Here is a 14,589-nt window from a genome sequence, read left to right on the forward strand (position 1 = left end):
TTGAAGCTCTGGGAGTGTTTTGGGGCAGAAAACCTCGGTGTGACTCTGCTGACTGCAGAGTAGGTGGGCGAGGCTCTGTGTGCTTGTGTTTGGTCTTGATGAGGGTGATGATGGGTTGTCGTAATACTCTCCATCCTTTGCATGGTGCTCGGGAGCAGGGACTCCGTAGTCGCTCTGCATTGCAGTCTCTGTCTTACACCTAGTAAGTGGTAGTAAGTCAGCACTCGTGGCCAGTTAATCACTTTACCTCCCTGTGTCTTCATTGTATCCTCTGTAATGCAGGCTGTTGTATCCCCCTCACTTGTGGGGATGAAGAGACTGGTTGGCTCCTGGCCCACGCTGAGCTCAGGAAACACGAGTTGCTTAGTTAGAGATGAATTTTAATTTTAAGAAGTTTTATTATTGATACAAGGCTCTAGGAGTGTGAGGATCTTTTAGTTTTTTCTTTCCTTATAGCAATTGACGTAGGGAAAGAAATCATCTGCATTCACTTTATGTAGTAATGTTACATGTCTTGTGAGAAATAGCAAAATTAACCTCGTGTTCCTCAGTGTCTTGTGGACATTTGAGCAGTAAGATATTTTGAGCAGTAAAATGGCCAGAGAGCAAAGAAATAGAAGAGGCTCAGTAATAACACCGTGGCTTTCGCATTATCTAAAGCTCCTGCAGAAGAGATGAGGGGGAGCAGGAGGGGAGGAGGAAAGGGAAGAGGTTGTTTCCTGGTTTTGATTGGGCCCCTTGCTGTGGCATAGCGGAGGTAGAGAGGTGGGTGGCAGCAGGGAGACACCTTTGGGCCTTTCCTCCTGCTCTCATCTCTATAGGGAATGAAGGCCAAGGGGCCTTGCGAAGAGCAATCGAGAACTTTCTCCTTGAGTCTCACTTCCAGTTTACATTAGTAAACAGTTTGCCACTACTTAAACTTGAGCTTTGTCAATGGTAATTTGGAAAAAATTTACTTTGTTAGCTGCTCCATTCATTCCAGCTTACTTTGTTTAATACGTACCTAATCCTGGCCACACATGCCTTAGATGGACTTTAGTCAATACTCATTGGGTGTTTCCTATAGAAAAAAGATATTGGAGGAAATAATAGTGGAAATAAAGCCACCCCTCCCTCCTCCCCTCCTCTTCCCCCTCTGTCCTCCCCTCCTCCTCCTCCCCTTCCCTTCTCCTCCTCCTTCTTCTTGTGGTACTGGGAATTAAACTATGGGCATTCTATCTCCAAGCTATACCCCTAGCCCTTTTGATTTTGAAACAGGGTCTCACTGTTGTTGAGACTGGCCTCAAACATGCAATCCTCCTTCCCAGAAGGATCATATACCGCCATGCCCATCTATGGTGCCTATTTTTTTTTTTTTTTTTTTTTTTTGGTGGTACTGGGGTTCCTGGAAGTCCTTCTACCTCCGGGTTACACTCCCAGACCTATTTTATACTTTTTTATATTTGAGAAACAGGGTCTCCTAAACCAGCGCAGCTGGCTTCGAACCTGCGCGATCCTCCTGTCTCCGCCTCCCAAGCGTGGGGATTACAAGCGTGTGCCACCACGCTCGGCTATGGTGCCTATTTTTAAATTAGCTTCAATATAATGTTAGGATGCTGAAAGCTTAGATGTTGTGCGACTTTTATGTAGCACAAGTTACGTGAAAGTGAATCCTGCACTGTTCAACATGTACAAGTTATCCTGAATGGTGTGTGCCCCTGTGCCTGCCTCCAACTCCTGTATCTGAGACTTGGATTTGAAAGGATGCGTCCTGGCCAAGCCTGGATGTACCCCAGAGTCCTGAAGCTCTTGGTGCTTGCCTTTACTTCTTCCATCATGATCATTTATGTCGGGCGGGGAGTGGGAGCGGGTGGGGTGAGCGACCTCAGTGGACATGGCCATCATCTTGCGTGTTCTCTTTTCTTGTTTGGTCTTGGGTTGGTTTGGATGGGGGCTGTCCACCTGAGGGAAACCATGAGAACTTCCCTAAAAGCGCCTACTGGTGGAGAGGCTGTTCCTCCTACTACAGAAATGGGTCCACACAAGACGCACGTGTGAAGGTCAGAGTGTAAGACTCCACAGCGAGGGGAAAGTCAGGTGAGCTACTGCAGAGATGCTGTCTGCAGAGCTCTTCTATCTGCTGCCCAAGTGCTTATCGTCCAGGGGAAGAAGTTGCAAGTGTTACTGGTGAGCAGGAATTTTTCTGTTTTGCCCGAGCCCTCCTTATTACATAAATGTTGACTCTTTTTCCCAGCACATAATTTTATTTTGAAAGTGGGCTGTAGGTCACTTGCCTTGGTTAGGAGAACTTTGTATGTGTTGTGCCTAGTTCTTGGGAAAAGAGGTTGGAATTGTATGCTACCGGCAAGCCTACTAATAAATGCTTGAATTAAGAATACAGTAATTGTATGAGAGGGTTGATGCCCACGCACTACAATCATTATCTCTTTTAGTTTCTACTGCTAAGCCCATTTTTCCAAAAGAAGAAGCTGAGACCTGGGGATATGGAGCAACTTGCCATCTCCTACGGGGGGTAGAGGTGGAAATTTCCAGGATATTGATGACCTCGCTTTGTAAATTATGTATCTTAACCCTTCGAAAGTTTGTGTATCCAGGATATGCTTTTAAAACTATTTTGATGATGGTCACCAAAGTCTAGTTGTGTTGAAAGGTAACTGAGTGCTCTTTTGACCTTCCCTTCTTCATACAGTGACAGGAGATGTTATGTCTTGCTGCTCAAGGGCAGATTGTCTCTTGCGTGGCTTTTTACAGTATGGGATGTGTTGGAGATAATCCACTCTCCACCCGCCGAGTTTTAAAATTAATATCTAAAATTTATGATGGTGACTATGTCCCAGTGATGGAACAGAGCAAATGATTCTTGGTTCTGCCTGCTTATATTTAAAAATCAACATTATAAATACCTATCTTTGACAAAACTTAAAATAATGTGGATAGCATCTTGGGAAAGGTATCTTTGTTTATTGTTTTTCTTTTTTTTTTTTTTTGAAGGGCATCTTTGTATATGAATCTGTTTATTTTTATTTAACCAGGGTGCAGATAGCTTGGAAAGTGTTTATGATACTTAGGTAGACATTTAAACATGGTACTTACTGAGGTTTAGTTATATGTAGAAAACACATTATCACATTTTTGTAACCCACCTATGACCTAAACAGTATTTATGAGCTTTTTCCTCTCTTTTCTTGAAGTTACTGTTACAGCATATCATTTTTAGTTTTGTTGCTAGGGATTTTCTCACAAGTTTTTCTAATCACTTCATGTAGAGTGCTTTTTATTTTTTTACCTTTTATTTTCAAGAGTCTTTCTGCATTAGCTAATATTTAAAGTTACATATGAAATATATGTAATTAAACTTAGGACATACTTAAAATAATGATTAGTATTTATATATGCATAAACTGATGTGGCTTTTCATTACATTAACCCATAGGGGAATTTGTCTTTGCAGTGCTGGAGGGATATGTAAACCTATGTGTTTGTATTTGTGCATGCACACGCATATATATATGCACATGTGCCTCGTTAAAAATGAAATGTTGCAGACTTTTGATGTAAATCCTGTGGCTGTGAATGTGAGCACTAATGACCTTTTACCCTGTTGTCAACACACACAAGTGCAAATAAATGATTCAGTCACTCTGCAAATATTAAGTACCTGGTTTCATGCCAGGCGCTCAGCAGGTTGCTAGATGTGAGCTGAATGAATGTTTATAGAGCCATGGAATTTGATCATTTATTTCTATGGAATCATGCAGCTGAAAAATCCTTTAAAATAATTTTGTGCCTGTTACCATCAAAAGTGTTTATGTTCCCCTCTGAGTCCTTCTCCTTCCTTTAGTTTTATGTGCTCATGTATGTGAACAGATGAGAGAGCTTTCATTTTTTTTTCATATTTCCTTTACTACTTAATCTCAGTTTACCAATCCATTATTTCATTCCTTAACTTACTCCTTTCAGGTGCTAAATGTCTGGCATGTGCTGAGGACTCTGGGAGGTATTAGAGAATATGGAATTATCAAGTATAAAACCTACTTCTGAGGCCAGAAAAAATACAAAATAGGACTTCATGGCCCAATTGGTCTCAAGTTGCTCTCTTTTAATTTTTTAATTCTCTTTTGAATATTACCTTATGTCTTGGACTTTATTCAGTGCTTATAATATAGTAAGTGCTGGGTAATTCTTAGGAAATGTTTGGTGTTTTTCACCCTGCTAACTTCTTAATTCATTCTAGTTTCTCCTTCCTTTGTTTTCTATTTCTTTCCTTGGGCACCTCTCCAATTGTGGGCACAATCCAATTGCTTCCTCTTAACACGGGAATGGGGAAGCCCTTAGATAGAACAAGTGGTATGAACAATAGATAGCAGATATATAAGTATATAAAAGACCGTCGTGTTCTGAATGGATTATTGTTTTGTATGCTTCTCTGCAGGAATTTCTTAATACCTATGAGTGCCTGAAATTCAGGATGTGTTGAAAAAGAGATTAGTGTTCAGTTTGAAGGGAAAGTGGACATTTGATCTATTGAATATGAAAGTGGTGGGAAAGAAGTCAAAGCTGATTTCCAAATTCTACTACTTGGTGATTAGAAAGAATGATCCCTAGCTGGGAGTGCTAGTACATACTTGTAATCCCAACATTTGAGAAGCTGAGACAGGAAGACCGCAGTTCGTGGACAGCCGCAGCTATAAGTAACTCAGTGAGACCCTGTTTCAAAATAAATAATAATAAAAAAATAGGGCTGGGGGTGTTGCTTGGATGTAGAATGCTCCTGGGTTCCAACCTCAGTACTGCCAGGAAAACAGAAAAAAAGAAAGAAAAAAAAAGAATGCTCCCTTTGGCTGAAAATTTGGAAAGGAAGCTGGGAGGGATGTTAGAAACCCAACTAATACGATGTGGTATATTGGTTGGTCTATATTTTTTCAACATAATTGATGTTTTTGTAAGAACACCTATGTGTTCCTAGATATAAAATCTCCCATTTTTGTTTTTTTGGTCCCGAGCCTTTCAAAATAGTATAACAAGAAGGAGAAAATCCTACAAGGCATGATTATTTTACATAGCAATTCTAAGTTGCTTTTGTGTGAGATTTATTTAAATTTTATTTTAAAAAGGAATAACTGTGTTGAGTAGCTTTAATTCCCCCTTGCACTTTTCATTATGCATTAGCAATTAACTCCACTTCTCTCAGGTTGATGAATTTGAACTTGATCAATTATCTGATAGTAATTACCAGCACAGAATAATTATTACTGCTGAAGTAATAATCTTATTTCATCTATCCATATATTCCAGGCACCGTTCAGTGAGGCACGCACTTGTTTGACTAGAGAATCTGACTTGTTCTTTTAGTTTCTGGCTCTGAGGCCAAGCTATTGTAGGTTTCTTAAAGTTGCATTGAACACAGCCCCTTGGTATTTTAAATGTTCTCAATGTGCCTTCTGGATTCTAGGAGAAGGATGGAATGGAGCTTCATCTCTTCTCCTATAGCAGGCTCAGAGTTCTCTTGGTTTTTGTTTCTTGGCAATTTGTTTCAGTCAACATTCCCAATGCTATAATCCAAGGCAACTTACCACACAACTTAGAGGAAAGGCGAATTCTTTGCTCATAGATTTTTGGAGATTTCAGAGTTTCCGTCCATCTTAGGCCGGGTTACATCTGTAGAGTTCAGAGCATGGTAGGAAGCAAAGAGACGGGGAGAGCAAGGGCTCTGCTCTCACATCATGGAGGCTGGGAGCAAGAGAGCAAACAAGCAAGGAGCTTCAAAGACTAAAAGCACCATCTTCAAGGCCATCCTCCCAGAACAGGACCCACCTTCTTCTTTTATACCCTCACCTGCCTCGGTTGCCACCCAGTAAACCCATCACAATGGATTTATACACTGATGAGATCACAACTCTCATGACTTAATTACATCAGCTCTGAATATTAATATATGAACTCTTCAGGGGATATTCTAAGTCTAGCCATGACACTTTTCATCTTCCTCCCAGCTTCCTGCAGGGCCGGGCTGCCCTTCCCTCCTTTCAGTGACCCTTCCCTCCTTTCTGCAGTCACTGCTTCTCATCAACCAAGTGCGTCACTGCTGGTGGGATTCTTTGGCATTTCCAATAGGCTTGTGCAGACCAAGGGCCCAGCCTTGAGCTCTGCTGGTCCTTTGAGCTTAAGGATAATCAAGAGAGAAGTATCAGTTTGCTAAAGCTCCTATAACAAGTATCACATTCTGGGTGACTTAAACAACAGAAATTAATGTTTTCCACAGTTCTGGAGGCTGAGAGTTCAACATAAAGCTATTGGCAGAGCTGGTTTGTTATGAGGCCTCTGTTCTTGGCTTGTCGGTGGCCTTTTTCTTCCTTCATCTCCTGTTACTGTCAATATCCAAATGTTTCCCTCCTTCTCAGGACACTGGTCATATTTGACTAAAGCCCAAGCAGATGACCTCATCATATTTATTTTTTGAAATTATTCGACGTTTAGTTGGCCTGGTCTTGGTCATATCTCCATTTAATCATTATCACTTCATTATTTAACTATGCTGCTTTCTGCTCTTTCACTTATTCTTTAACTCTGTGTGTGTGTGTGTGTGTGTGTGTGTGTGTGTACGTGTACACTTGTGTGTGTGTGTGTGTGTTTCTTGGGATTGAACCCAGGGCCTTGAACGTGCTAGGCAGGTGCACTACTTTGGAGTTACAACACCAGCCCCAGCTGACCTCATTTAAAATGATATCTTGTAAAGACTTTTATGTCTAAATACAGTCACATTCTTAGATACTGGGGGTCAGGACTTCAGCATATTAATTTTTGGAAGTCACACTTTGGCCCGTAATTGAAGAACAAATAGTGTATTTGAGAAGCTCAAAAGAATGAGTACGGAGAAATAAATCAAAGGAGAAAAACAATGATTTTGGTAAGGAATTACAAGTGTGCGTTATGTGTGCATTGTAATTTCTTTTCTTTTGGTACTGGGGATTGAACCCAGGGACATTCTATCTCTGAGCCATACTTTCTGGCCCTGTTTTATTTTTAATTTTATTTAGGGTCTCAGTAAATTGGTGAGGATCTTCCTGAGTGGCCGAGACAGGCCTTGAAGCTGTGATTCTCCTGTCTCTGCCTCCCAAGTACTGGGACTACAGATGTGTCTTGACTGGATGGCGCCTTATAATTTATAGAACATGTTTATTTCATTGTGTTTATCTCCCAGCATTAATAGGGCATAGGATGTTGCCCTTCACCTCAGATGAAGCCACCAGATTCAGGGAGGTTTCCCGACGTGCTTGTGAAGTGTCTCGGCTAGACTCAAATGCAATCCTTTAGACTGCCTAGTGTTCTTTTTATCACCCTATATGGGAAGGTGAGAAGAACGTTGAACCCCTCCGGCAAAGTCCATGCCTGTTTTGTTGTTATTTTAGTTTGGAAATTTGGGGGATTAGAGAGATCATTTCCTTGTGGGCTAGTCATGTTTGTATTAACTTTTAACATTCGTAGTGTAGAAAAGAAACATGTAGCCAGAAAGCTGTGACTCTGGAAGTAAAAAGTCACATTTTGGGGAAGTAAGTTGATTTTACTATGAAAACTTTTAAGCATAAAATGGGGAGATTGGTACAATAAACTCCCAGTTTTTATCACCCATGCCTAACGGTTCTGTAGATCTGCCACAGTTGTACTCCCTAACCCTTTCTTGCCCTTAAAGCATATCTAAGATACGGTGCTTCTGCCCATTTCTCTTTGCAGCCTAAAAAATGGACATTTTTCTTTCAAGTCCTGAGTGCCTGTCAAGGTTTTGCATTTGTTTAAAAAATAAATGTCATTTATGATTGTTCTGTTGAGAATCCAAATAAAGACATTTGTTCAGCATGCTAAGTTAAGTTTGGCAATAACTCCTCTTGTCTTTCTTTGTCTATCATGTTCAAGGACACCTTGATTTTAGGTCTCTGCAGAGGGAGGATGCGTTGAGAGTTGCTTTCTTTTGCTGTAGAGTCTGTGATGATCCTCATTTGGACAGGGCACTCCACAAAAAGATAGTTCAGCTTTGGGGTTCATTGACTTTTCAAGGTCTTCAAGAACTATCCAAACAGTGATTGCAATCAATGAACTAATCACCTTTTTAAGAGGCTAAAACTTTATAAGAAAAATTGAAACAGCAAGTAAACACAATCAAGGTTTTAAACACAAGGTTTTGACACATCTTTACCAACTATGCTGGGGCATGTTTTAGTGTGTCTATTGTATGTGACTTGTTACATTTTTGTCCGCAGGGAACATTGTTTTATGGAGCTATTTTCCAACCACAACTCACAAATCTAAAGCTGGTATGACAAGTTGGTAAACACTTGCTTTTGTTAAATGTTATTTTTATAGTCAACAGGAATGTTGCTCATGTGAGTTAGCAAAGGTTCTGAAAGCAACTGTTCCATGTCGGCTTCTAAAATGCCTTTTGCTAACAATTTTGTCTCTTCCAATAGGTATAAACGACCAAGGATTGTACAGAGTTGTGGGGGTGAGTTCAAAGGTCCAGAGACTTCTGAGTATGTTGATGGGTATGCCTCTTTTCTCATCATTTTTTTCCCCGTGCATTATTTGTTTATGTTCATAGACTTCACAACTTAATATTTCATAGTAGCATATAGCATGTTTGTGAATCTGTTGGTTTCTTCAAAGGGGACAAGTTGTCTCCTGTTGACTCAGGGGAATAGATTAGTATTTGGATTAGCTAAAATGATCTACTTTGCCTCTACTTATCAAGAAAGAAATGCAACTCATGGGTGAAGGTCTTTTCCCGCCTGCTTCTCACAGCACAGCACAATCAGGGTTCTCCGATTTTGCTTCCTTTCCAAACTGCTTGTCCAGAATCTTGACAGTACATTTGGTTGGACAAGACTGCTGGGATCCACTCATTTTTATGGAGCTTCCAGAGCTGTCATGTGACAGCAAGGGCCTGACTCTCGGGGATTCATTGGTATTCACCGTGGCTGGTTTGTAGTTCGCACCAGGCGCCTCTCCAGAACCACGCATGCTCCATCTGTGCTGATAACACAGTGTTCTTTGGCATCGCAGACTAGAGGAAGCCAGAAAGCGAATTGATTCTATTACCCCAGACATTATATGAATGACAAAGCACTTTTGCATGCGCACGGCTGTCAGTTCAGTGCCACCTGTAAGATGCTCCGCGTCTCCCTCACCCAAAGCAGGCTGCCTCTTGTGGAACAATGAGTTATAACTTGCCAGGCTGCAGGGCCTGGGTATCAAAGCAAGCTGTCATTCTGACCTTGCTGCATATTAATTCATTAGATATCTCACTTTAATTAATCAGTATTAACAATGCCCCCAGGTATGCCATGAATGCATTTAAAGCTGTCTGCATCTTAAAGCGCTGTAGCAAAGACTCATTTTTAGAAAGCATAAACTAAGATGCTTTCAAAATCAACTGACACATTACGGATAGCACCGCCTGCCTGGCTGTATTTGAATTAAGAATTTCATAAGCAACAGCCTTTTTTTAAGCTATTAACCACAGGAAAAATTGCCCATCATCAGCTGGAGAGCCTCGTTAGAATACATTTGCTTTCATGAACTGTTTGCATTTTCCCTCTCTGGTGTGACTGGGCTGTGCAATTCTGGCCGACAGACTTTGCTTTTTACCATTAGTGGGCTCCAAATGAAACAGACTCAGGTTGCCAGTGGTTCAGTAGCAGCTGGAAGAATTTAATGGCACTACAGCATCTGCTTTTACTTAATTTTAAAATTAGAAACACTTCTCTCATTTCCAACATGGTGTTATAATGATTTGAACTGGAAGACTCTCTTGAAGATTTAGGCTGAAAGGTACATTTTGGTGATAAATTGGCTAGAAAAATCCTGGCATTTTTTAAAAAATCATTTTCTTGTTCCTTTTTAAGGGAGGTTTGAAGAGGGTGTTTCTCTGATCACCCCAAAGTTTGTTAAGTTGTCTCAGAATTTGTCTTTAATCTCATAAAATCCCACATGCACAGCACCACAAAACTCAGGTGATAGCTTCCTTTCTCAGGTCCTGGGAAATAGCCTGACAGTCTTTAACTTACAAGGTGCTTTTAAATATCTAAATGCTCAAAGATTGATGACCTTAGAAAACTGCCTTTGCTTTTCATGAGCATGAGAGCAGAGACGCCCGGACACAGGCATGTCACAGTCTCACTCAGATTGCAAGCAAGGGAGATGCTGTGTTTTGAGCAATTATTTTGTAAAGAAAGGGAGTTAGAAGCCTGGCGTGGTGGCACACACTTGTAATCCCAGAATTTGGGAGGCTGAGACAGGAGGATTGCAATTCGTCGAAAGCCTCAGTTACTTAGTGAAGCCCTTTGCAACTCAGTGAGACCCTGTTTCAAAATAAATAATAAAAAGTAGGGCTGGGGGCGTAGCTTGCAGGTAGAATGCCCCTGGGTTCCATCCCTAGTACCACAAAAAAAAAGGAAGTTAGAGAATTGGCATGAGGGAAAGATACTGACTTGTTATTTCCGCATTTAATAATCGATAATGGATATATATTGTCATTAATCTAAAACTGATCTCTACTATGAATTCAAGATTGTCAGTTTAAGACATAGGGTTGGCTTTAGCATTAGGACCAGCTCCTTGTTACTTTAGGTTACCAGTACAAACCTTATCTCTTAACAAAAATAGATGTATTCACTATTTACTGATCAGTTTAAGATTTCTTTAAGATATTTTTTTCTTTTCAATCCAATTAAGGCCTCAAAATGAAATAATTTTCTATCTCTGTCAAAGCAAGGATTTGAGATTCAAATAGTCATGCACACACAGCCCCCTAGATATTCTTCCTCTTTGACTTTGCCCATATCTCTATGTTGTTTTAAGGTTGTGTATCTTGAAGAGAGGGAGGAGGGAAATTAGGTGGGGCCTACCAGATTTTTAACTTTTAAAAATCAGTGCCTATTATTTTTTTTTTAATTTGAATTTTTCAAACTGCATTTTGTGCACATTTCTCCATAATGAAAGTGAGTACTAATCCAAGTCTACGTGTCTGAGAAGGAGCTCCAAGCCACTTTGTTTTTTGAGTAGAAATACCTTTTACTTGATTCTCCTTAGTTTTTGAGAGCTATTTATTTTAGTTTTTTATTATTACCATTTTTTACACAAACTCTTTTGCATTATCTGTGTGAAATGCTTTAAGTATTCTTCAAATATCCATACATGGAAATTTGTGGTGATTTCTAAATGAAGAAAAAATGCCTAATCTCTTTCGTGTTCTCCCCACTCATCTTCCTTTTCGGAGATTTTTTCCCCCATTCACAGAGAAGATGAACATACAGAAAAATGTTTCTGTCCATTTTCCTCCACCTTCCTTCCCTCCTCGCATTCCTTTGCCCTCTTTTCCTCCTCTTTCCCGTCTTTGTCCTCTTCCTCCTCCCTGTCCTTCTCCCATCTCTTTGACATGAAAGGTGTTGAGCCTAGAACGTTCTCTTACCCAGAAGTCACCGGTGCCCCTCCTGGCCAAGCGAAGGAGAGGGTGGCTGCCTCCCTCCCCTGGCGATGAGAATGACTTGCTGGGTCAGTTCCTTCCTGGGGAACAAGGCAACATTTCTAGCAGCCTAAGCCTCACCCTGGGCCGAGCTTCTTAAATTTCCAAAAGCAAATGTCCAGCTGAGTGTCTGGGCTCCCCTCCTCTCATGTCTAGACCATTTTTCTTTTCTTCTCCCTTATTATCTCTAAGTCAGGGCACTTGATGTTTGGTAAGTTTTTTTTTATTTTTTAAAAAATATTTTTCAAATGTTATAAGCATGGAATAGTAAAAGATGGCAGGGGGTGAAATGGCAGATGGGGTGTCTTAGGGAAGTCGATGTCTTTTAGTAAAGGAGGTATGAATGTAGCCATGTTGGTGTGTAGATTAGAACTGACACGCATTTGAATTCTCCTGTGTTCTCCACTTTGGAATGAAGGGAAATTGTGAGACAGCGTGGTAGTAATGTATGTGGCCAGATGGATTTGGCGGTTATTTCTAAATGTAAATTGCAAAAAAAAAAAAAAAAAAGTCTAGATGATTTTACATATTTTTAGCACAGAATCATAGAAAACAAAAAAGCACAGAAAACAAAATCCATAGAAAACCAAAATAAACATAATTAAGAAGACTTTTTGCTTTAAAAATATTCTCTTGTTCACTTTGCAGGACAGCTACGTCACATAGATGTGGGGAGGAGTGCTGAAAAAATTCAATTATAAAGCAGATTTTTCAAAACTCTTCCAGTCATTATGTTTCTCCAAGCCCTCTAAAATTGGACCCAGCCACCACTGTGTGGGGCGCTAGCTCCTGCATTAGATGGCATTCTGAATTTTGGTTGGGCTGTGCAGTTTCAATTTCAAAGAAATGAACAGTGACTAAACAAGTTGGAAACGTCCATCCAAATCAGTCAATTTTTTGTGTCTTGTGCTTGTTAGTTTAGATTTTTAACTATTTATGAGATGTTGTTCTTTGGTTAGAAAGGAGGCAAAATTTTCTCCTCATATAGAGGGGAACGCATATATCGTCAGTGAATACTCCAAAACTACGTTTACCTTTGAATCTTACATAAGTTATAACGACTTTTACCTAGACGCAGTGTTCCCACATTTTTGTCAAGGACCACTCGGGATGATTGAATTATTTGAAAACAGTGAGAATTTAATAGAGGATTAATAACACAGACATTATGTAGTCATTAGCTTCTGATGTGACAGCTGCTTTTTCTTCTATGAATTTAGGAGGAAGGCATATTTTTCCCATCGCAAGAATATGGTTCTCAAAATATAGGATGTGATTTGGTAGAAAGTTGGAAATGAAAGATTTTCTGTAGCAGCCTCTTGGTTTTTAAAATGGCGATTTTCTGGTAGCAAGTTGATTGAAAATGTTATCTGACTTGTATGTTAAAATGAGATTTAAATAATTGATTTAATGAGAGACAGAATATTCAGTTACAGAAGTAATTGGTTGGCAAAGCCTTTAGAACAGAATTATTTAGTCCTAGTTATAAAGGATTGCATCTTTAATCAGGGCTCTTAATTTGATTTCTCGAATGTATCTGTGGCTTGTCTGACAAGCTCAGTAACAAATGAGTTCTGAATTGTAGGAACTGATCAAAATGTAATCAGTGTCAATTGCCATTGTTGTAGTTTATTGCATATGGCTGTCAGTCGCTGTAATCAAGAAATGTTGAAGTGCTTTAAGATGTCTCCAGACCTTTGAGTAATTGACTTCATATGCGCAGTGTTATGGCTGTGGAATAACCATCACTTCCTGTTTTACTTTATTTTCAAAAAGTTGGAGTCCACCATTGAGTTGACTTTCCTTCTTCATTGTGCCTGAGCTTAAAGCATTTCAGGCTCTATGCGTGACTTCATGAGGTGGTCCCATCTTGACAGCCTTTTCTTTTTAGTGCTTTCAAAAAGAAAATACTAAAGATATTTTCCTTCTCTGTGTAGACAAATACAGTGGGAGGCAGAAAAAAAGGACAAAACTAAACAAGGTTTTCTGATCTTGGTTGAGACAGCATTCTAGAGTGAGGGAGAAAGAGTCTCTTCCATGAAACCCTTACTATCCCCCTTGCTTGATGAGGGCGTAGGCAGGCAGGCAGGCAAGTCTGTTGAAGGCTGGCTACCACTTGGAGTAGCCCATTTGCCTTCCTTTGGGTGGGTACCACCACTGAGCACCTACACTAGTCAATGACTTAGTGGTGGCGCCAGTCTGCACCATTGAATAATTCACGAGAATCTGTAGATGCTTTTGATTTGCTTCAGTGCTCAGAGTCATTTTCTCTGAGAACAGTTGGGACCTCTTTAGTGCAGATGGAGACCTAAGGTTCAGATAGGTTGGGACTCGCTGGCTTGGATGGGCTTGCTGGCTCCGGTAGGCATAGGCATCAAACACAGATTTGGGAATCCACAATGGGCTGCTTTCTGCTGCCATCCATCCAAAGTGTACCGGCTCAGGGGTACAAGAATGAGAGATACCCCCGTACTCAGGGGGTCGGGGCTTTGCTTTCATCACACTTCACCCTTGATTGATCTTTCTCTTTGTACCTTGATGTTAGAACTTACTAGCTATTTAAAAGGATATTAGGAAGCTGGGTGTGGTGATGCACACTTTTAATCCCAGTACTTGGGAGGCTCAGATAAGAGGATTGCAAATTTGTGGCCAGCCTTAGCAACTTAGCGAAGCCTTCTGTAACTTAGTGAGACCTGTTTCAAAGTAAAAAATATAAAATAGGAGGTATAGTTCAGAGGTAGAATGCCCCTGGGTTCAACTTTTAATACCCTCCCCAAAATATAATAATAATACTAGTAATAATAATAATAATAATAACAACAACAATAACAACAACAACAAAAACAGGATCATCAGGAAGCAACAGTCAGCAACATACTTTTAGGACAAAAAAAGCTCGTTTAATTTGAAGTGAATATCAGAGATGTTACACAGAGACTTCTAATATATGTTTCCTGGTTGAATGCATATATTGTAAAAGCCAATATGAAAGTTTACCCATAAATGATACTCCTCCCCCAGTTAGCTTTAACATTTTATTTTATTAATAAATTTATTTTCACTGATTTATAAAA

General features: G+C 40.1%; 1 protein-coding gene across 3 annotated transcripts in view; it reads left to right on the plus strand.

Annotated features, from left to right (window-relative positions):
* The window catches only part of ARHGAP10 (Rho GTPase activating protein 10), a gene marked incomplete at both ends in the record, with an annotated part of 308,500 nt that overhangs the window by 181,567 nt on the left and 112,344 nt on the right, over window positions 1-14,589 (plus strand). For all 3 annotated transcript variants that reach the window (XM_080697718.1, XM_080697720.1, XM_080697719.1), the window contains one exon: window positions 8,463-8,537. In XM_080697718.1, coding sequence (XP_080553844.1) covers window positions 8,463-8,537 — 75 coding nt within the window. The remainder of the gene's footprint in view (window positions 1-8,462; window positions 8,538-14,589) is intronic.

Source organism: Muscardinus avellanarius, assembly GCF_963383645.1.
Source record: "Muscardinus avellanarius genome assembly, chromosome: 6".
In the NCBI taxonomy this organism is placed as follows: domain Eukaryota; kingdom Metazoa; phylum Chordata; class Mammalia; order Rodentia; family Gliridae; genus Muscardinus; species Muscardinus avellanarius.